Consider the following 23,579-nt stretch of genomic DNA (forward strand, 5'->3'; position numbering starts at 1 on the left):
TAAGGATAGGTTGTAGGTCTTTAATAATTCGTTGCAGTGGTCTGAGTTGGGGGCTGTAGGTGATGACCAGCCACGGCGGGGGAGGGGCGGGGAGCGCTGCCACCGGCTCCCTCTCGGCCCCGCCGCTTATCGCTCCCTCTTCATTGTGCCGCTGGAGGCGGAAGCGCCCGAGCCCCGCACAAGCCCGGCCGCGCAGCGTTGCCGGAACCGCTCCCGCTCCGTCCGCGCGCACTTCACCTGCCCGGCGCGCCGCGATGACGTCACACCGGGCGGCCGGGACGCGGAGTAGAGCGCCGTTGCCTGGGCCCATGGACGGCGGGCGGGGACGGGGCTGAGGGCGGAATGGCCTCCTCGCTGGTCAGAGCCACGGTCCGGGCCGTGAGCAAGAGGAAGATCCAGGCCACCCGGGCCGCCCTCACCCTGGTGCGTCGGGCGGGGGGCGGGCGGTGACTGGCCGGGCCCTGGCCGCGGTGCAGCGCTGCTCCCTGAGCGCCAGCCCGGGGCGGGGGCGCAGAGGTCCCGCGGGACGCCAGCAAATGGCCAGGGCCGCCCTCCCGACGGGGAGTTCCCCTTGGGCCCGTCCCGGCGCCCCGCGTGTGTCGCAGGCCGGCGGGTGAGGGCGGGGGCGGCGCGGTGCACGAGCCCAGGGTCTGATGGGGAGTTTGGGGAGGAGGGGGTGGGGGACGTAAAGCCCCGACCGCTGAGTGAGGGCAGCGCGCGAGACTCTGGCGGTCATCTCTCGGCACCGTGCAGCAAAGCGGGAGGGGGAGGAAGGTTCAGGAGCCAGAAGGCACGTTAAAAAGTTCCTGACAAGAAATACGCGCAGGTGCGCGAGCTTGTATTTTTTGTATTTTGCACCTCGGATTTCAAACCACTCTTGTGATATTTTGGAGACTGACTATTGTGAATGTTTGGCGTTGGCAAAATTGTTATCTCCAGAAATAGTTCAGTCCCCTCTAGCTGATGCCACCTGCTCAGACATACAGGGCTCTTACCTGTGTTCTGTGGGTGAGATATTACAGTCTGTTAAGGAGGGCATTTGTGTGTTTTGTATGGGAAAAAGTGATAAGTTAACTGCATAAGTATCGGCACAGATCAGCCCTGTGTTTCTCTCCACCCATCTACACAAAGTTTAGTCGAAATGTTTTTTAATCTAGGTTTTCCCTATATATATGAACCTGTAAAGTGGCCCCTGGTTTACGTGGCACTTTTCTTGGAAGGGTACTTTCCCTCTCCTGTGTGCCACTAATGCCCCCATTGAATTGCCTGTAATGTTTTTGTATATGAACGTGTGCGTATCTTTTTTTTAAAAGGTAAGATGTGGGTGGTCTCCACCAGATGATTTTTTCTTTTGCTATTACGTCACAATAGGTACCTATGGTATGTCATCATCTTAAAATGCAAAACTGAGGCTCAGAGAAGGCACTAAAATGGTCTTTCACATTAGTGAATAAGGGGACTTCTGATTCAGGGAGTGTTGCCTTTAGAAATGAGAAGAATGATAGAAATGAAAGAGAGAACACAGGAAGTCACTTGAAATGGTGTTTTGAGGGTTAGATTGATATGCGTAAGTGGTTTGAAGTAGGCAGTTAAGGCTGAGCAGGCAGTGGGGGAGTGTGTTATGAATTTGTTGTAATAAGTCATAAAACCATGTCCATGTTGAGATCATGGTTTTAGATATCTAGGAGATCTATGAGTATAAATTCCCAGGATTGTCGTTTGAAGATGTTGTGCAGATTTCCTTTATGTACAGATACTGAAAGGGAAAATTGTCCATCCTAGAATCGTAAGGTGTTCTTCTCTTTTACATTTTTTCCTGTCTGAATCCATTCAAGAGCATAGTGATTGTTTGGTATCATCCATGTTGATGGGCTATTTGATACGCCCCAGAAGATAAGCATATGTAGTTCCATGAATCCCAAAAAGTGTGTTTGAGACTGTGGTTGATCCTCACAGCACTGATAGTATGTCTGCAGGTTTTTCTCTGGTGTGGCAAGATTTTTCAGTTGGCGTGTCTTGGTCTATGGGGAGCTTTCTTCTGATGCCCCCAGCTTGGTGGGTCCTGGGAGCTCTTTGAAAGCCAGAAGAGTGTGTGGTGGGGAGAGCTTTCTTTCAGGATGTGAGCTAATATGGGTTATAATTATTTGATACCAACATAGCAGCTCTGTTGTGCCATCAGTGGACTTGTTTGTTTGTTTCTGTATCTAGGCAGGTTTTTTCCAGGTGGCTCTTTCCATGGTGATATCTATTTCTCTAGGAGAGTACCTTTTGATTCAGATGTGTAAAGGTGTGTGCTCTAGACTTGCTCTTTCAGAGTATATGCTCAGGTTTCTTGAGTACCTGACTGTATTTTGGTATGCCTGGGATGGTTGCTGGATCTGTAGAGGTAGTGTGTTGATCAGCTGCTTTCACAGATGCCAATACCATTTTGTATCCACGCAGGACTCTATGTATTGAGATGTTTGAAGTTATGGTGCATATTTGAGGGAGTTTAGGTCTTCTGTCCAGATATGTCATTGGTCTCATGATTTGATTTTCTTAAAATTCTTCCTCAGAGTGGCTCGTACCGATGTTGACTTATTGCAGAGCCATCTTAGTGCCAATTTCTGTTCCCATGGTTGGACAAAGTGTACGTTGTTAAACATGAAGTTGCTGTGAGTGAGGATGAAATAGGTGACTGACAACATATTTAGGGTAGGCTTCTGAGTGTTGTAAGTTATCTTGTAGATATTTTGAGGTAGGTAGCAATGCCATCATGATAAGGGATGGGAGCAGGTGAGGGTCATGGTCACAAGGATGGTGTTCTGAGTCAGGTTGTTAATGTTGTGGTATTTCTCAAGGAAATTGGTATTCTCTTGAAGTAGAAATGTTTACAGGTTAACTGGCTGGGTCTGGAGCAGCCGCCGAGCTTGGGCAGAGGGTTGCTCTAGCCCTGTGGGGTTCCTGAAGGTGGAGAGCACTCCAGCACAGCTGAAACAGTCTCTATCCGCAGTAGCGTAGGGGTGAGGTGCGGAAGTCACTGCTGAGGCAGTTCCAGCCCAGCCAAGACCAGGGCTGGATCTTCCCCACCTGCAGTGTGCCAGAGACTGAGGCCCATCTGGAGTATCCTTGCCCACGGTAAGTCTGGGGCCATCGCTGATGAGGCTGCTGGAGAAGCTGCTCAGTTGCTCCCCACCCTCCCCTTTTAAATTGGTTTACTGGTTAATTGGCTAGCCTACCAGTTAACCAACTAAATGGAGTTTTACATCCTTATCTTGAAGGAAGCGTGCCATTTTTGTGGCAAGTGGTTTGAGGTTTCAACCATAACATTTATCATCTTTTGCTCATAACTTTAAATATCCTTTTTAATTTAAAACAACCCACAAAAGGAAAAAAAATTAATAGTTATGTGTGACAGTTACTGACAAGAATATAATACGAAGCCGAAGGACAATTGGGACATAAACTGATTTTCAGCTCAGGTCAGGACATTTCCCTTCAGTATAGAGATTAATCTTGAAAACTTAGAAGCTGTATCTTTGTGACTGCCATCAATCCAAATGCATACAGAACTTAGGGGACAGGCTTGGAAAGAATTGATTAAAATTTCACAAATTATAGATGTAGTAGCTTTACCTCTCAAAACTAAGGCACAAAATGGTTTAAACTTCAGAAGTCCTCGGTGTGTGATCTGCTTTCTTGGGCTGTGTGCTGAGATCAGGATGTGAGCCTTACTTGGTGGTTTTATCACGCAAACTGCATCCAAGAACAGCCATTTTGACCTTTTTCACGCGAAAACTAAACTTCTACAAAAACTTGCCCCTTTTACTATGGCTGTTTCCTGCTTACCATTGATAAGTGGGAAAATGCATTTTTCAATTTTGGCTTTGTTATTATGGATTTATAACCATTGTGAAGGTTTATAATTTTTCATTAGCTGCTGATTGTCACTATGGGAGACATGCTATTGAACTAAGTGTATTTGGTCTCTGGGATGGCAATTCCTGTCTTCCCCCTGGTGATTGAACTTCAGGAAACTTTCAGGTATAGAAGGTGATCTTCTTTGATGACTTGGGATTTTGTTTTTCCTGAACCCAATTCTGTGGCTTGTCGACCTTGATAGGACTGCTTTCTGCAGAGCCAGAATCTGGATGGCTTCTCATCAAAACATTGTCGCATTAAATATCATAGTTTAATAGCATAAGAACTTATTTTATTATCTTAAACTGAAAGAATTCTAAAATTTTCATAATCTCTGTCTATGCTTAATTACTCAAGTTTGACAGTGAAGGCAAACTAATATTTTTTGGTCTTTGTGCACCAGCAAGATATTGCAGCACATACAGGCCCTTTCCAAGTTAGAAACCTCTGACTTTTGAACATTCATACGTATGAACAAAAGCTGCCCTGCAACCTCTGGAACAGGCAAGAGGAACAGGTGGCAGCAGGTGGCACAAGTGCTGGCCAGAGGACTCTAGAGGAGTAGGGGATGGTCATGTAGCCAGCCGCTGGAGAGAAGCGGCTCTTGGAAGAAGAAACTGCTGTTTTTCTGCAGCCTCCAATTGGACGTCTGCCCCTGCTCCTCTGGAGCCCTCCAGCCCATTCTTGCACTGGTTGCTGACCTTGATGAGGTAGGGGCTTGGTGCAGTCCATTGAAGGGGGATGGCCCAGGAATGGGGGTGCTGGACTTGTTGAAGAGCCCATGAGTGGGGATGGAAGCCAAGGAATGGTGCTGGCTGCAGTTTTTGTTATGTGCAACATGTGGATGTACCCACTCAGCTTACAGGGAACGCTGGTTCTGTGTTTTTAAAAAAAGTAAGAGAATCTACATTTTAGTTCTAAACTTTGTGTTTGTATTCATATACTGTCTCTAAATGGTGGGAGATTTGAGGTTATCTGTTTTCAGGTGGTGGTGAAGTTAATTTATAAAACTTGGTTCTTGTCAGTAAATCCTCATGTGGATTAGCCAGGTTAGTTCTTTGAGACATCTGAAAAACAGCTTAAAATTATGTAGTCTAGGATGTTGGTTGCAGTTTTCAACCACAAAACACAACAGATGAAGGGCTAGTTTATACACTTGCTGCTGCTACCAGTATGAGAGATGAACATCCAAGGTGCAGAAGTTTAATTGAGCTCTTGAAAGCTATGACACGGGCTTTCATTTGCAGTAGATGGCTGAAGCCATAAAAATGAATATTCTTCAGAACTTTTAACAATGTTAATGAAGAGAAACATATTTTCTTTATTTTTCAGACTCCGTCCGCTGTACATAAAATAAAGCAGCTGCTTAAAGATAAACCTGAGCATGTAAGTACAAATAGAAGTATTCTTGTACCCCTACCCTAATGCTTTTAGCGTACCTTAAGAAGAGTGCTCTTTTATTATTATTACACTAGCAGCTGCCCTGTGAAGGACTTGTGATTAGTGGAAAGCAGTGTAGTTTGAAACAAGCACTATGGATACCACATAGACATGACATTGTCCTTTATATATTAATAAATGCATTTATCCCACAAGCTTTATTTTAATCTACAAAAATCAAATGAGAAAGGGAAACATTGGAGTAATGACAATAAGTCAACTATCACATTTTTGAGGTAAATAAAACTCCAGCATGCATTCCTTAAACACTTAGCAAGATTTGTATGTCCACTTTGACTAAGCTGGTCTGATCTGTTGATGCTAGTAAGGTAATGATTTCCTACTGTGGCAAGAGATCACCAGCTACAGAGTTGATGGTGTTCTTCAAATAGTTACATAAAACTTTTGAATATCTTAAAGCAGGCTATTTTGTTGCGAAGAATGTTTTGTCCTCATAAAGTTACCCCTTTTGGCCAGAGGTTTCGCCTTGGAACCTTGCCAGATTTTTTCCATTAGGAGAAGAAATTGATGCTCAAGTATTTTATGTGTGTTCCTGTAAGTAAAAAAATCACCCCAAAGTCCTGTCTCTCTGAACTCAGCAAAAATCAACAGCACATGTTTTCCTTACTCGGAGGTCGAAGTTGGCCTCTCAAGCAAGTACTGTGCTCAAAAGGACAACTTGGTGTTATCTTAGCAAGCCAGTCTTAAAACTGCTTCTGTCATGTTCTGCTTGTTTTCTGTTTATCTCCCACACAGCTACAGTCAGTCAATCCCCTGGTCCCTGTGCTTGTAACTAGTCCCAAGGAACCCTCTCAGCCCATGTCATTTAATTTCTGATTGACTTAGCTGTGTGTAGATACATCTCTGTATTAATCATTTTCATCTGAATATAGATCTTCCTACAACTTCTGTATTAATTCTCTTCATATATAATCTTCATTTTCATATACATTTATATTCGTTGGAGCATGAGCTTTCATGGGCAAAGAGCCACTTCGTCAGATGCTTTGGAGTGGCAATTTCAATATATCAACAGAGAGGTAGCTGTGTTAGTCTGTACTCCAACAAATATATCTCCAATTTAGCTGTTAGTCTGTAATTTGCCACTGGAATTCTCACTGTTCTTGCAGATACCGACTACCCCCCAATACTTTATATTCTTTGTTTTATTAATTCCTTTTACATAAAAACTTTTTATAACTTTGTATTAAGTCCTTTTTATTAAATATGGTAAAGAAAATGTCTTTATACCAGACTGGATCTCCCCGCTTTTACTTAATTGATTGCCCTGTTGATTGAATGAGGTGTGAAGGGATAAGGCATGAAAGGCAAGCACCTCCAGCAAGAGTTGCAATGGGTGAGGAGGAGATGGAAGCCAGATCCAAGAACAGTAAGACCTGTGAAGACAAGTATCAGAGGGGTAGCCGTGTTAGTCTGGATCTGCAAAGCAACAAGGGGTCTGTCCTGTGGCACCTTATAGACTAACAGACTAGCTGTTAGTCTATAAGGCGCCACAAGACCTGTGAAGTGGGCTTATTAAAAGAAGACTGGACATATCCCTGGCCTTGGAGTCAGCAGCAAGTACTTGTTTTGGAAGCCGTTTCTTTGAAGTGTGGCAGCATTAAATCATCACCCAGAAGAAGGCACCACAGATTCTGCGTATACATGAACTAAAGCATGACTAATTACTATAGATCTGCATGACAGGGAAGCTGCTATAAAACTAGGGCAGCGGTTCCCAGCCTTCTCCAGATGGAGACCCATTTTGACAATTCAGGAAGACTTGGCGACCCCAGGCAATTCAAAAACGGCAGGGGCGGGAACACTGCTGTAACTAGCTGAGGCAGGAATACAAAACTGTGCCCCCTCATGTTTGTATATTAATAGTTATTCTGTAAAAAGGGAAAATACATTAATAAAATAACACTATTTATTATAGTTTTTTTTATCTGAGTTGCAGTAGGTGGAAGACTCATTCTCAAAGTGCTCCCCCCTGCCCCTGGCTTAAATCCCACACTCTGAGGCTGTAGGGGCCGGGGGCCAGTCACAAACAAAAAATGAAAACTGAGAAATCAGCTACACAGGAGGAGGGCAAAAAGGGGACAGGGAGGAGGGGGCGAAATTACTGCCAGAGACTATTAAGTGGCTTGGCTGGGATCACTACGAATATGAAAGACGGAAGCTGTCATTGTGAAGTGTGTGGTGGGAGGTGTCCAATTTTTTTTCCACAGGGGGCAACATGGAAATTTTTTAAATGTTCCAGGGGCAGAACACAAAATAGCCCCAAGCCACCAACCCCACCCCTGCCCCCAGCCTTAGACCTCCCTCCCCCCACAGCCCTAAACTGCTCCCAGGCTTAAACTGCCACCAGCCTTAGACCATCTTCCACAGCCCCAAACCACCACCCAGGCTTAGACCACCCAGCCTTAGAGCCCCCTCTGCAGCTGCAAACTTCACCCAGTGTTAGACCCCCCCAGCCCCCACAGCCCTAACCAGCCCCAAGCATTAGATGCCCCAGCACACCCTCCCTCTGACCCCTGCAGCCCTAAAATGCCCCAGCCTTAGACACTCCTCTCCTCCTCCCACGCCACCCCCGCAGCCTCTTCACTGGCGCTGCTAGGCTGGGCAGCGCAGCTCTCCCAGCCCTCCTGCTCCCAGCAGGTTAAGGCCAATGAACTCAAGTGTTAAGCTTTCAACACCTACGAATAAGGTAAATGCTATCTCTAGTGATAGCTGCCATCTCCGGCAGCTGTCTCTATTGACAGATATCTGCTTGAGGCAGCAGTGTTAAGGAACTTCAAATGGCTTCTTTAACAGTCACACACAGCTGGGAACTGTCCCTGGCGACGCTTAACAAATCTAATGGCAACCCATAGGATGGGAATCCCTGATCTAGGGTATGTTGCAGGAGGTCCCCATGTTGTCTCTTGTCAGCACTGGTGAACTGATCCAGATCAGCAGAAGCCCAGCTCTAGCCCTCCCATATGTAACTCACCAGATCAGTGAAGTTAGGGGGAGCAATTAGTTGGTAACAACAGCAAGAGAGAGGGGGCTTGTGTTTGTGAGTGAGTGCATGAATGTAATATATCATATGCATATGGTAAACCAAAAAGCAGTCTTGTAGCACTTTAAAGATTAACAAAATGTTTCATTAGGTGATAAGCTTAAGTGGGACAGACCTGCTTTTTCACATCTGGACATTCTGATGTAGTGGGTCTGTCTCATGGAAGCTCATCCCCTAGTAAATCATTTTGTTAATCTTAAGTGCTACGTGCTTTTTTTGTTTTGTGAAGATACAGACTAACCCAGCTACCTCTCTGTGACTGTGCATGTGGTAGTGATTGAGATATGTATTACCAATAAATATGGATTCTCTCCACTGATCAACTTTTAGCGATGCTGTGAAGATGTTGTATTTGGCTCAGCCCCAAACTTGCCTGTGTTATGTAAATTGTTAAATTACTGTGATTTTTTTTTTTTTTTACTGGGGAGGTATGAGAACCACATGAGAGTATTTAAACCATTGAAGTTATAACATTTGGTACACTTCCAAGATCTTAGAGGATCAGCTTTGCAAGGTCGGGCCAGACACATCTAGGTAGATATCTTAAAGTGGTATTGGTTATTTATTAAGCAGTAGTTTGTTTTCTGAGTCAATACTGACCAATGCTCTAACATGTTGCTAATATATGGAGAGATACATCTCATAGGCTGTAAGGTGCTGGGAGATTATTAATGAAGTGCTGCGCTGAACATGCAGCACTTCATTAAGCTAATTCTCCCTTGCGGCAACATTGAAGCGTAGCCGCGGCTAACTCACCGGTACTGCCAAGTGCCTGGGCAACTTTGAAGTCCCTTTACTCCTCAGAACACGCAAGCTGGCATTTCAAAGTTGCCGTGGGAGAGAATTAGCTTAATGAAGTGCTGCATATGCACTGCAGCACTTCAGTAATAATCTCCCGACACCCTACCTACCATGCTCCCTTCGAAGTAGGGAGCTAGTGTAGAAATAGCCATAGAGTTCCATGAGGAAGGGACCTTGGGAGATCATTGAGTCCAGACCCCTGCCCTCTTGGCAGGACCAGGAACCATCCCTGACAGATATATATAATATATTTAAATCTGTTTGCCCCTAAATGACCTCTTCAAGGATTGAGCTCGCAGCCCTGGGTTTAGAAGGCCAATGCTCAAACCACTGAGTTATCCCTCCCCCACAACGGGAAATGGGCTTTCAAAAATGTCTTTAGGTAGGCGAATTGGTTCAGACCTGTCCTTTCTTTGGATGCTAACAGGTCCCTGGCACTTCTTGCAAGAGTAGATTTATTAATTCTATTGCTTTTGTTAACTTTAATCTGGAGTAACTAAAGTTAACTTCCCTATAACAACCCCATGTAACTTCATTTGGACAAAATATCGTTTCCAGCGTGTCTGGCAGCCCTTTAACATGCATCAGATTGAGCCCTGGAACTGGTTTCTTTTGTGTGGTGAGTGAGTGCTAAAGTTTGTAAAGTGGTGACTGACCATACTTGATAAACTGTTTCATTTGAACTTATAAACCCATTTGGCTTTGAAGCAAGATGTTTTCATCCTATCTGCTTATATGACTAAACTCCTACAAGGGTACCAACAGTTTAATTGATTAAATACACTAGAGTGCTATTTTTTAACTCACCTATGTCTTTGTCCACAATAGAAAAATTTACATGTGTAGCTTGTGTGGCAGACCAGAAGCGGCTGCCAGCAAAGGTCTAATAGAGGCCAAACATTTTGGGAGCTGGAGGAATGCCTTTTTGTTCCCCTCCTAAATCCCCAGATGATGCAGACTGGCAGGCTGGATAGGCAGGTGGCACTCATTAGGAGTCACCCAGCCACTGCTGCAATCAAGCACCTGCCACAAGTTAAGGCCTCCAGGTGCCCTATAAAAGGTTTCCCCATGCAGCAGGGAAGGAGGAATGCCCAGAGAGAAGGAGGCTGGAGGGCCGAGAGAAGTACAGAGCAGGACAGGCTGAGTGAAGCCAAGGGATGCCAGCCACCAGGAGGGAAGTGGTGGGTGCAGAGGCCCAGGGAAAGGGTGCTCCTGTGGGGCAGGGCCAAAAGCCTTACTAGCTCCCTTCCCTCCTAGGGTCCCTGAGCCAGAGTTCAGGGCAGTGGGTGGAACTGCACTCCCCCAACCCTTCCCTTAGAGGGGTTCATAGTCAAGACTGACCTGTGATGAAAATAGCTTGGTAAAGGGAGACCCTTGCCCTTGGGGAAACTCCAGGGCAACAAAAGGGCCTCTCTGAGGCACACAAGGAGCCGCCTGGAAGCGCAGGACCTCTAAAGGGACAGTTATGGGTTTGTCACATTTGCCACTACAGAACTGCATGTGGTACTGAAAGTAGAATGGAAGTTGTAGTGTAGACTGGGCTCAGGATAACCCTGACAATGTGACAGTCAAAATGCCTCTTCTTGGTCTACATTTTCACCACTATTCCTACCATGAGAACAGAATGATAGGTATAAATTGTTCCAGTTTAGTGCATTAGGAGTAATGATCCAGTTTTAATAAACATTGTGCATTTTATAACTTAAAAGTTCTGACTTTCTCTTTTCTAGTCACAACAAAAAGAAAAAACGTTCCAAACATTTGGCTCTTGGTTCCTAAAACAAATTCATCCTAATTTTAAGTGCAGATGCCGGAAGAAAAACATTAACTGGCAGCTAGCGAGTTAATTTGTGCACTGTTTCCAGCTTTCTGTTGGCACACTGTACCTTTTAAATAAAAGTTAATACAGCTCTTTTATATTTCAGGTAGGTGTGAAAGTTGGAGTCCGTACAAGAGGATGTAATGGACTTTCGTACACATTAGAATATACAAAAACAAAAGGTGACTCCGATGAAGAAGTAGTTCAAGATGGTGAGTGTTTGTTCTTATCTATTTGTAGCTATAAGTGGGAACAGGTGTGGAATAGTTTGATTGTACAGAAGAGAGCGAAGCTAGAATGTAGCTGTATGAAGTTACTGAGAGAAATCCTGGATACCTATAAGGAATAGCTGTTGCTGTTACTTTAGATTCCATCATAAAAGTGCATGCTCGTTAAAACTTCTGGACTAAATTAAATACTATAGGAACAGAGAGTACAAACTGAATTCTTTTTCCTTCCCACCATGTGCCCAGACTGCACCATAGGTTGGAGTTCTCCACGGCCTGGGAAACAGTGTTTGTATTTGGATTTGGGATGGCAGCTTTGACTTAATGCTTGGGTTTCCATAGGATTCTGTTTTTGCAGGCTGCTTGGTGGAGCACATCCCCAGCTGGCTGTGGTGACAAACGCTTCCTTGCCAGCACTGCCTACTTCTTCTGTAAACTTTGGAGTCTCCAGGCTCCTGGCATCACTGAATCCATGGCATATAATGATATAAATTAAGGATGTTAAAACAGTTAACTTGCTAAACAGTAGTGGTTAACCGTTTTAACTTGGGGCCACCATTTGGCCCCCATTGCGGATGTGGGGTCCCACTGCTGGGCCCCAACCCACTGTGCACTTTGCTGATCCAGCCCAGTGCAGCTGACCACTATCAGAATTAACAGGCAGGAGTCAGTTAACCAGTTAGCATACCACTAAGCCTCATTCTTACAGCTATCCTAATTGGTAAAAATCCCTAATATAAACTGGGTGTGTGAATATACTAAGAGGCAAGGAAGAACGTTCCAAAAATACTACTTTTATATAAACTGATGGATTCCCTTCTTGGGTTTATCATTATTGGTACTGTTTTTATTTTTTCACCTGTACAGCCAAATTAACTTACTAGAAGGAGCGATCATAAGTAGTTCATAAATCGAAATTTCACTCTCAATGTTCAGTATGCTGCAGTTTGTAAAAGTTCTGTACTACTGGAAAAAGGGAGTATTTTGTGATATTAAGACTAAGGTACTACTAATTCTTCTTCAAGTAGTGTCCCTGTGGATGCTCCACTCTGGCTGTCGGTGTGTCCTCGTGCTGACTCTCGGAGATTGTTCTGCAGCCATGGTTTCCCACACCATGCATGTGCAGTGGTTCCTCCTTGTGCTATCTGGTGCATGCATGGCATAGGCTCGTCGGTTCCTTCTCTACAGTCCTCTCTGCAAGATAAGAGTGAATTAGCCTTAGTTAGCAATTGTTCTATAGTTTCCCTTCCAAGTTGCTTTCCTAGTTTGCTTTGTTGTTTGGGGGGGGAAAAAAATAACTTCCTAGAATTGAGGTTTGTGCTGAATCACTGCCATGCTGGGTTCCCTGGGCTTCAAGTGGTGTGAGACCTGCAGGGAAGCCATGCCAGTCTTGGACAGTCATGCTTCTTGCAATAAGTTCTGAGCATAAGCAGCACTGCTCGAAGTCGCTGCATCACCTTCGTAAGCTGCAGACCTTGGCACTACGTAAGACCAGGGCCACGTCTCTGCCTCACTCCCATGGGGAGTTGGCAATGGCACCGAAGCAGCAGTGCGCCAATAGGTCACCAGAACCTCCAGCACCACGGCACTCCAACGGTTCCAAAAAAAGAACGCTAGCTTGTCAGGAAGAGCAGCTTCAGTGCTGGACCTGATGCTACCAGACCCTTGGCACCGTTCTCCCACAGCACCACCTTCCTCTCTGTACCTGCCTCAGTGCTTGGGGTCATCACGAGGGTCCAACACTAGACCCCTTACTCTGGGGAGAGGCGGCTCCGACTGCCCTAGCATCTTCTCCTCCCAGCACTCAAGCCTGATGCACTGTGCGTGGCACGACATCCTGCCCACAATGGCATACAGAATCATAGGGCTGGAAGGGACCTCAGGAGGTCATCTAGTCCAGCCCCCTGCTTCAAGCAGGATCAACCCCTACTAAGTCATCCCAGCCGGGACCTTGTCCAGCCGGGACTTAAAAACCTCGAGGGATGGAGAATCCACCACGTCTCTAGGCAACGCATTCCAATGCTTCACCACCTTCCTGGTGAAGAAGTTTTTCCTAATATCCAACCTACACCTTTCCCTCTTCAACTTCTGACCATTACTCCTTGTTCTGCCATCTGACGCCACTGAGAACAGTTTCTCACCCTCCTCTTTAGAGCTCCCCTCCAGGAAGTTGAAGGCTGCTATTAAATCACCCCTAAGTCTTCTCTTCTGTAAACTAAACAAGCCCAAATCCCTCAGCCTATCCTCATAGGTCTTGTGCTCCAGACCCTTAATCATTTTTGTTGCCCTTCGCTGAACCTGCTCCAGCAAATCCACATCCTTTTTATACTGGGGGGCCCAAAACTGGACACACTGTTCCAGATGTGGCCTCACCAGTGCCGAATAAAGAGAAATAACCACTTCTCTAGCTCTGGTCGAAATGCTTCTCCTAATGCACCCCAGTATGCCATTAGCTTTCTTGGCTACAAGGGCACACTGTTTACTCATATCCAGCCTTTTATCCACCATAACCCCGAAGTCCCTTTCCATCGTACTGCTGCTGAGCCAGTCAGTCCCCAGCCTGTAATAATGTTTGGGATTCTTCCGCCCCAGGTGCAGGACTCTACACTTCTCCTTATTGAACCGCATCAGATTTCTTTTGGCCCAGTCCTCCAATTTATCCAGGTCCCTCTGGATTCTCTCTCTACCCTCCAATGTATCTACCTCTCCCCCTAGTTTTGTGTCATCCGCAAACTTGCTGAGGGTGTAACCCAGTCCCTAATCCAGGTCATTAATAAAGATGTTGAATAACACCGGCCCCAGAACCGAGCCTTGCAGCACTCCACTTGAAACAGACCTCCATCCAGATGTTGAGCCATTGACCACTACCAGTTGGGCCCGGCCATCAAGCCAGCTTTCTATCCATCTTATAGTCCAAGGATCCAATCCATATTTCCTTAACTTATGGACAAGAATGTTGTGGGAGACCGTATCAAAAGCCTTGCTGAAGTCAAGGTATATCACATCCACTGATTTCCTCATGTCCACAGAGCTTGTTACCTCATCATAGAAGCTGATCAGATTGGTGAGGCAGGACTTGCCCCTGGTGAATCCATGTTGGCTACTTTTGATCACTTTACCCTCTTCCAAGTGCTTCAAAATGGATTTCTTGAGGATTCCCTCCATTATTTTCCCAGGGATTGAGGTAAGGCTGATGGGTCTATAGTTCCCGGGATTGTCCTTCTTTCCTTTTTTAAAGATGGGCACTATGTTTGCCTTCTTCCAGTCATCCGGTATCTCCCCAGATCTCCAAGAGTCTTCAAGGATAATGGTCAAAGGTTCAGCAATGACCTCTGCCAATTCCCTCAGTACCCTGGGGTGCATTAAATCCAGACCCATGGACTTGTGCACATCTAGTTTCTCTAGATAGCTCAGAACTTGTTCCTTCCCCACAGGTGGCTGCCCTCCACCTTCCCGTACTGCATCATCTAGGACCGTCATTGGGAAGTTGACTGTCTGTGAAGACTGAGGCAAAAAAAGCATTGAGTACTTCAGCTTTTCCTGCATCATCTGTCACTAGGTTACCTCCCTCATCCAGTAATGGCCCCACACCTTCTCTGATAACCTGTTCATTGTTCACATGCCTGTAGAACCCTTCTTGTTACTCTTCACATCCCTTGCCAGCTGCAGTTCCAATTGTGCTTTCGCTTTCCTGATTACTGCCCGACATTCTCCAGCCGTATGTTTATACTCCTCCTTAGTCAACTGTCCTCATTTCCATTTCTTGTATGCATCCTTTTTGAATTTAAGCTGACTAAGGATTTCCCTGTTAAGCCAAGCTGGTTGCCTACCATATTTGCATTTCTTACTACGCAGTGGGATTGTTTGTTCCTGTGCCTTCAGTAAGACTTCTTTAAAATACTTCCAGTTCTCTTCAACTCTTTTCCCCTTCATCTTCGTTTCCCAAGGGATCCTGCTCATCCGGTCTCTTAGGGAGTCAAAGTCTGCTCTTCTGAAATCAAGGGTCTGTATGTTACTGCTCACCCTTCTTCCTTTCGTCCGGATCCTGAAATCTACGATCTCATGGTCGCTGCAGCCCAGGTTCCCCCCCACTTCTATTTCTTCTGCTAGTTCTTCCCTGTTTGTGAGCTGCAGGTCAAGCTGCGCACGGCCCCTGGCCGGTTCCTTCAGCACTTGTACCAAGAAGTTATCCCCCGTAGTCTCCAATAACTTCCTGGATTGTCTGTGTGCTGATGTATTGGTCTCCCAACAAATGTCTGGATGATTAAAGTCTCCCATGAGAACCAGGGCCTGTGATTTGGAAGCTTCACTTAGCTGCCTGAAGAAAGCCTCATCTATCTCCTCTCCCTGATCTGGCGGCCCATAACGGACACCAACTACATCATCTCCTCTGTTACTTCCACCTCTAAGCTTAACCCAAAGACACTTGACTGGATTGTCTCCTTCCTCGTACTGGAGCTCTGAGCAGTCATACTGCTCCCTCACACAGAGCGCAACTCCTCCTCCTTTTCTCCCATCTGTCCTTCCTAAACCGTTTATAACCTTCCATGACTGTGCTCCAGTTATGTGAATCGTCCCACCAAGCCTCCGTTATTCCAACCACCTCATACTTGTGTGACTGTGCCAGGGCCTCTAATTCTTCCTGTTTGTTCCCCAGGCTTCTGGTATTAGTGTACAAGCATCTTAGAGAAGGGGCCGATTGTCCCACTTTCTCTTCTTCACCCTCCTCCTCCATTGTTCGCACACCATTACTTACCACCATCACCAGGCATTGGGGTGGTCTTCATGGGAGGCACAGTCTCCTTGTTCTTACACCCAGTCAGCACTGTCCAAGGTGTCGGGGGACTGTCCTCCATTGCCATAACCATAATCTCGGCACCACACCAACCATCTCAGCACTCTCTCGCTGAGGACTCCCTCTCATAGCAGGGACAGGATTCCCCACACCACCCCTCCTTGTCCTTGCCTGATGACATGGTGATCTCTGTCTCACCCCCTCCCATGGATGATACCAGGGCCTTTCAAGACCTCTTTCGAAAGGTGGCCCAGGCCCAAGGCAAGGGTTTGCTTGAGGTGCCAGTCAAACAATACTGCCTCCTGCTCACACTGCAATCCCCATCCTCATCCAGGGTGGCGCTCCTCATGGATGAAGCCATTATGGGTCTTGCCAATGTCATATGGCAAACACCGGCCTTGATTTCTCTCACAAACAAAAGGGTGGACAAAAAGTATTTTGTTGCCTCCAGTGATGCAGTGTTTTTATTTACACACCTGCAACCTAACTCTATGGTGGTGGATGCGGTCAGCAGTAAGAACGAGTCATTCTGCTCTACCCCTCAGGACAAAGTATTCATCCAGTATGCTCCTACTACGTGTGGCCAGTTATGCAGCTATGCTAGCCGACTACGACTATCAAAACTACTCCAAACTCCAGGTACTGCCAGAACACCAATGCCACGCCCTTGTCAGCATCATTCAGGAAGGGGACACTATTGTCAGGGCTGTGGTCCAGTCCACAATGGACATCATGGGCATGGCAGCTTGGGTTACAGCATCCTTTGTGGTCGTGTGTGGCATGTCCTGTCTTCAGTCTTCAGTGGTCCCCAAAGAATTACAGCAAAGTGGAGGACCTCCCTTTTGAAAGACTACATCTAGTCTCTGAAAAGACTGATGATGTCTTCTATTCTATGAAGGACTTCAGAAATGCACTGCACACGCTCAACATGTATACCACTTTGGTCAAGTGGACCCGCTTCTCTTCTTATCAACAACCAGGAGAACATTTCCTGCAGCAACAGCCACGCTTTCTGCAGCGCCAAAGAGACAGCCCACAACAACAACGCACTGGGAGTCAGCAACACCAGCAGTCTTCAACCTAGCATCTGCAGCCACCAAAGCAGCAATTTTGAGGGCATGGTTGAGAGTCTGGGAGATTGCTTAGTTCAGGCCAATGCATCTGTAAACCAACCTTTTCATCATTGCCTCTGCCCCTTTTTACATCGCTGGCGGATCATCACCACTGACAAGTTGGTCCTAGAACTGGTGCCCTGGGGTATTCCATCTCTTACACCTCCACACGCTCTCTACTTGTTTCTCTTCAGGGACCCCTCTCATGAGCATCGGCTTAAGCCAGAGGTTTAGCACCTCCTATGCTTGGGGGCCATCAAACCGGTTCCCCTGGAATTTCAGGGCAGGGGGTTTTACTCCACCTATTTTCTCACTCAGAAGAAAAATGGGGGATGGAGGCCAATGCTGGCTCTTAAGGAGTCTCAACAAATACATCCTGTATCACTGCTTCAGGATGGCGACTCTCACTATTATTATCCCAGCCTTGGACAAAAACGATTGGCTCACAGCTCTTGACCTACAAGATGCCTGCTTTCGTATCACCATCTGTCCAGCACACAGATGCTTCTTCCGCTTCACGGTGGGACCCTGTCATTACCAGTACCGGGTCCTCCCGTTTGGCCTCTCTACTGTGTTGAGGGCGTTCTCCAAGACTTTGGTGCTAGCAGCACACTTGTGTCAACCGGGGGGTCTTCATTTTCCCTTACCTAGACAACTGCCTTCTCAAGAGTACATCATACACCACAGTGCAACACATGGTGCACATCAGCATGGAGTTTTTTTTCTCATCTCAGCTTCCACATAAACTATGACAAGTCCACACTCCAGCCCACACAGTCTCTGGAGTTTATAGGAACACGCACAAACACCTTCACTGCTCATCCAACTGTTCCAGACCTTGTGTGACTTGATTCAGGTGATATGTTTATCACCCATGGTCACAGTGTGCACCTGCCTAATGCTGCTGGGCCATATGGCTAATACTACTCGTGGTCAACCTCACCAGACTCCACATACACTGCCTCCCATCATGGCTGGCCTCTTGCTACACTCTGGCCAGTGGCCCCCTCTCCAAGCCTGTGGCTATCCCACCACATGTCCTTGTTTTGCTCCAGTGGTGAACTTGCCCAGGCAATGCTCTTGCCGATGTGCCTTTTCACCAACCACCACCATCCATTACCCTTACTCGGGATGCTTCTCTCCTGGGCTGGAGGGCTCATCTGGGCCCCCGCATGGTGCAAGGCAAATGGTAGTTCAACAAACATACTCTTTATACCAACCTTCTGGGGCTCTGGAGAGTTCATTACATGTGCAAGCATTTCCAACGATTCCTGGCTCACAGGTCAGTCACCATCCTTACCAGCAACACCATCTGCATGTATTGCATCAACCACCAAGGAGGAGTCCAATCCCCATTCCTGAATGTAGAAGCCATAAAGCTGTGGACGTGGTGCATTCAACATCAGGCTGCTCCCGTTGCCACCTCCCTCCATCGTGTACTAAACATGATGGTGGATGCCCGCAGTTGTTCACTCGGCAACCATCACGAATGGAAAATCAATACAGTGGTCATCAACCAAGTGTTTTTGTCTCTGGGACCAGCCCTACATGGACCTGTTTGCAACTCAGCTCAACAGGAAGTACCGCCAGTACAGCTCCAGGGCAGATCTCTGGAAGCACTGTCTCACAGATACCTTTGCTATCAAATGGGATGTGCCCCTCCATTATTCATTTCCTCCCATTTCCCTGATTCACAAACTGATGATCAAGTTCAGGCAAGACTGTACCCGCATCATCCTGGTAGCCCCAGCAGGGCCCAGACAAACTTGGTATACTTACCTCTTTTGCGGATGTCAGTAGTAGCTCCTTATCCCTTTCCTCCTTGCCCACAGACTTCTGTCTCGGGACTTCAGCCACACTCTCCGTCCTGACCCTCTCAAGCTACATCTTCACACGTCGGTTCTTCATGCCTCCAAAATGCCAAAACCCTATGCTCCGAAGGAGTAAAATTTCTCGTCAACAGCAGATAGGAATCAATGTGCAAGTCCTACCCCTACAAGTGGCAGTGGTTTTCTCATTGGATGGATGCTCAGAATTCCGCGCCTCCTTATGCTGCACTCCTTCCTGTTCTCTGGCCTATTTACTGCACCTATATGAGTTGGGCTTAAGCATTTTCATGGTCCAAGTGCACGCCACAGAACTGGTGGTGCTCCACCACATGGAGGATGGATACTCGTTCCTCACCCATCCATTACCAAATGTTTTCCGACGGGCCTCTAAAACACTTCTCCGTTAGTTTGTTCCCCAGTCCCTCTTTGGGACCTTAACCATGTGCTCCACTGCCTTATGAAATTGCCCTTTGAACCCCTGGCAGTGCGTTTGTGGCTTTACTTGTTTATGAAAGTCTCCTTTCTAGTGACTGTCATGTCATCCAGGAGGGTCAGAGAGCTTGCTGCCCTTATGGCTGAGTGTCTCTACACAGCCTTCACCAAGGATAGTCACCCTTCAACCTCATCCCAGATTCCTTCCTAAGCTCCCTTCTCCTTTCCACATCAATGAACCTATCCACTTACTGATATTTTTCCCCAAGCTGCACTCGCATCCTACGCACACAGCGTGGCTCACCCTGGATATCTGCTGAGCCTTGGCTTTCTACATTGACCTTATGAAGCCTTGGCACAAATGTCCGAGACACTTCCTGTCCTTTGGGGAGTGGTCTAAGAGCTTGCCTGTTTCCTCTCAATGGCTCTCCAAGTGGATTTCATACGGCATTTACAGCTGTTACATGATTCCCTGTAGGGAACTGCTGGGAGCTGTCACTGCCCACTCAACCCACATTGTGTCCTCTACCACTGCCCTTCTCAAAAATGTGCCTCTTATGGACATTTGCAAGGCATCCACATGGTCTCCAGTAATACGTTTGCTAGACATTATGCTCTTTCGTCTTCTATTGCTTCTTCCATCCAGGTGGGCCAAGCAGTGTTGTCTGCTGTGGTAGTTGCTGAGCTCCAAACCCACCTCCATTCTGTGACCTGAGTCAACAGTGTGATGCTGTTGCACAAAAAAGCAAGCAAGATTCTGGGATGCATTAACAGGAGAGTGCTGAGCAAGACATAAGAAGTCATTCTTCTGCCCTTCTCTGAGCTGATTAGGCCTCAGTTGGAGTACTGTGTCCAGTTCTGGGCACCGTATTTCAAGAAAGATGTGGAAAAATTGGAGAAGGTCCAGAGAAGAGCAACAAGAATGATTAAAGGTCTAGAGAGCATGAGCTATGAGAGAAGACTTAAAGAACTGGGCTTGTTTAGTTTAGAAAAGAGAAGACTTGGACAGGATATGATAGCCGTTTTCAAGTACCATAAAGAGGGTTACAAGGAGGAGGGAGAAAACTTGTTCTCCTTTGCCTCTGAGGCTAGGACAAGAAGCAATGGGCTGAAACTGCAGCAAGGGAGGTTTTGGCTGGACATTAGGAAAAACTTCCTAACTGTTAGGGTGGTTAAACACTGGAATAAATTACCTATGGAGGCTGTGGAATCTCTGTCTCTGGAGATTTTTAAGAGCAGGTTACATAGATATCTACCGGTGCATGGTCCTGCTGATAGAGCAGGGAAGTGGACTCGACCTCTCGAGGTCCCTTCCAATTCTAGTGCTTTATGATTCTACTGCTTTATAGTCACTCATAGTGGAGCCACCCGTGGGGTCTCCACTGAAAGAAGAGGAAGTTACTAGTCTTGTGCAGTAATGATGATTCTTTGAGATGTCTCTCTCTGGGTGCTCCACTTCCCTCCCTCCTTCCCCTGCTTTGGAGTGTCCTGCTCTGTCAGGTAGAGAAGGAACAGAGGAACCTGCACCATGCGCATGCCAGATAACACGAGGAGATGCCAGTGCACATGCACGGTGCGGGAAACCACAACTATAGAATTTTGGAGTGCTGGCCCAAGGAAGCACCGACACCCAGACTCGAGCACCCTCAAGGGGACACATCTTGAAGAACCATTGTTATTGCACAACGTGAGTAACTTCCTCTTCCTGGCCCTGATTATTACAGTAAAATTGTAAATACTGTAGTAAATTTGGCACACCTTACACGTGACATTAGTACAGGACTAAATATTGCTAGCAATTCAGCTTCCCCCATAGAACTTTGGCAAGGAGAAAGATAGTCCAGTTTAAAAGGAAATATAGTTGAGGCAGGTTTTCTTTAAAAAGTCAGCTGCTTGAAAGCCACACAGAGCTTTGTAATGTTAGTGATCACAGTAGGTTTGGATTAATGAACATAATTCGTAGATTGCAAGGTCAGAAGGATTCAGTAGTGATCATCTCCTGTCTGACCTCATGTATAATACAAGCTATAAAACTTCCCCAAAATAATTGCCAGATCATATGCCTTAGAAAAAATAGCCAATCATGATTTTAAAAATGTAAGTGATGATGAATCCAAGGGTTAATTACTCTCACTGTTGAAATATTTACATCTTACCCACCCATGCATCAGATGGGAAATATCTAAGCTGCAGTTCAGCCCAGAGTTTCACAATTCTATTGGCCTGTCCCCCTTATAAAGTGTAAATAAATATTTTAAGTTCTGTAGCACAAGCAAAAAATGGATGAAGGTGATATCCTGAAAGAATTTAGAAAATGCAGCAGTATTTACACTGACAGACTTTTGTTTTCACTTCATTTTATATCCTATTTATCTACCAGATTATACTTTAACACAAGACGAGTTCCAGATGAGCAACACCTTTGTCAGATTACATAACAATTGTTTTGTTTTTGTCTTGAAGGAGTCAGAGTATTTATTGAAAAGAAAGCACAGCTGACACTCCTAGGAACTGAAATGGACTATGTAGAAGACAAACTATCCAGTGAATTTGTCTTCAATAACCCAAACATCAAAGGAACATGTGGCTGTGGAGAAAGCTTTAACATTTGAAATCTCAGGAGTAGTTCCTTAGCTTGTAACACTATGAAACACGTCATTGTGGCTTTCTAAGGACGTTACATTTCTTTCAGGTTTTAGGCTACTGTTTCAAATGTGGCTGCCTTTCAAGGAAAATAAAGTGAATGCCTTTTGAAAATGTAACCCGTGTGTTAAACTTCAGCATGGTGTATTATGCAGTGATTTGGGACAAACTGGGCTCCAGACAATAAGAACAGTAAGGTGCAGTAGCACTTGTGTTTTCTCATGTAAAGGGAATCTCAATATTTACTCTTTTCTTGTCATTCCCTCTTCTTTACCTTGCCCAGCCCGCCCCCCCAAAAAAAAGTATATGAACATACTGCCTATGCATTGTGCTTTAATCAGAAAAAAACCATAGGACTATATATGTATGAATAGTCTTCAGAATTTACCTAATTTGTGTGTTGTTTTTATTTTTAAATATGTATCTGAAAGGGGTTTCTAACCTCTTGATACTTTGTGTATGGTTTCCTGGTGACCCTGTTCTCAAAGTAAAAGAAGCACTGAGAAGGAAATCCTGCCTTTTAATGCTAAAATGTTCATGTTATGTCACTTGAACTGATCACCTCTTGGATTGAGCTAATCCAGATCTCTAAAGTTGTGCTCGCCCTTTCATTTTGAGCTATCTTCTTCCTTATGTAAATGTTTATGCTTATTGCAAATAAGAGAAATCTCCTTGCTGAAAGTAGGAGGGCAACTGGTCTGGTGTTAATGAATAATACAACATCTTCAGCCATTTGAATGTTAAAGTAGAATACAACAGGCCTTCTTTTCTCACGTCCCATTTCTCTGTTTTCTCGACCAAGACTGGAAAATTTCTAAACTGCTTCCAACCCAACTCATTGTTTTTTGAAGTACAGGTTGATCCGCTCTAGTCCACTGGTACCCTTGGAACCTGACTGGTGCCGAACGAGAAAATTTGCTGACAGATAGGTCATTATTGTCTACCGGCATTCCCATCACTTCCAGCGCTTATTGGGCTCTAAGAAAATACTGAACACCAGGACTGTTGACGGTAAACTTTGAGATCACAGAAAACTTGGTCGCATCCCTGATGAGTGGTCATCCAGCTAACTAAAATCATGCCAGATTACAGGTGTTGCCGGATGTTGGAGTTACGGATTATAGACGTTCAACCTGTTCACGATTTATTTTGTTTCTCTCCTTATGATGTGTGGTTATCCAACAAGGAAATTTGTTTTATAATGGGGAAAGGACTTTCTTATATTTTATGCTCATGACTCCCTTTCTGTCAGAGCTCAGATTTCATTGGCAAATTAAGTAGGTATTAAATTTTTCCCTTGTAAAATTGACTCAACATTATGTTCAGCAGTTGTTTGGGAATAGGACAATTTTACGGTATTTTAAAAGGCGCTTCAAAATCTTTATGGTTGTTTATAAACAATGAAATTAGCTTTTTTGTCAAACTAATATTGGCATTGTTCAGGGAAAAACATTTTCTTTGATAGAAAAAATTAATCATTAGTTTAATTCATTTGCAATTTTGACACATTTAACCTG

The 23,579-nt window shown here is 45.6% G+C and overlaps 1 protein-coding gene across 1 annotated transcript; it reads left to right on the plus strand.

The window, feature by feature from the left end:
- Positions 1 to 253: 253 nt before the first annotated feature.
- On the plus strand, positions 254 to 23,049 carry ISCA1 (iron-sulfur cluster assembly 1). The gene is made up of 4 exons (XM_074995156.1): positions 254 to 423; positions 5,233 to 5,286; positions 11,131 to 11,236; positions 21,883 to 23,049. The coding sequence occupies exons 1-4, from the start codon at positions 343 to 345 to the stop codon at positions 22,029 to 22,031; spliced, it is 390 nt and encodes a 129-aa protein (XP_074851257.1). The 5' UTR covers positions 254 to 342; the 3' UTR covers positions 22,032 to 23,049.
- Positions 23,050 to 23,579: the final 530 nt, after the last annotated feature.

The sequence above is a fragment of the Carettochelys insculpta genome, chromosome 5, assembly GCF_033958435.1.
Source record: "Carettochelys insculpta isolate YL-2023 chromosome 5, ASM3395843v1, whole genome shotgun sequence".
Classification (NCBI taxonomy): Eukaryota; Metazoa; Chordata; order Testudines; family Carettochelyidae; genus Carettochelys; species Carettochelys insculpta.

Bases quoted from the DNA above. Each gene is read 5' to 3' on its own strand.
- ISCA1 (XM_074995156.1), top strand. From the start codon at position 343: ATGGCCTCCTCGCTGGTCAGAGCCACGGTCCGGGCCGTGAGCAAGAGG. The intron at 424-5,232 runs GTGCGTCGGGCG...TTTATTTTTCAG, and splicing joins CCCGGGCCGCCCTCACCCTG to ACTCCGTCCGCTGTACATAA. The intron at 5,287-11,130 runs GTAAGTACAAAT...TTTATATTTCAG, and splicing joins TTAAAGATAAACCTGAGCAT to GTAGGTGTGAAAGTTGGAGT.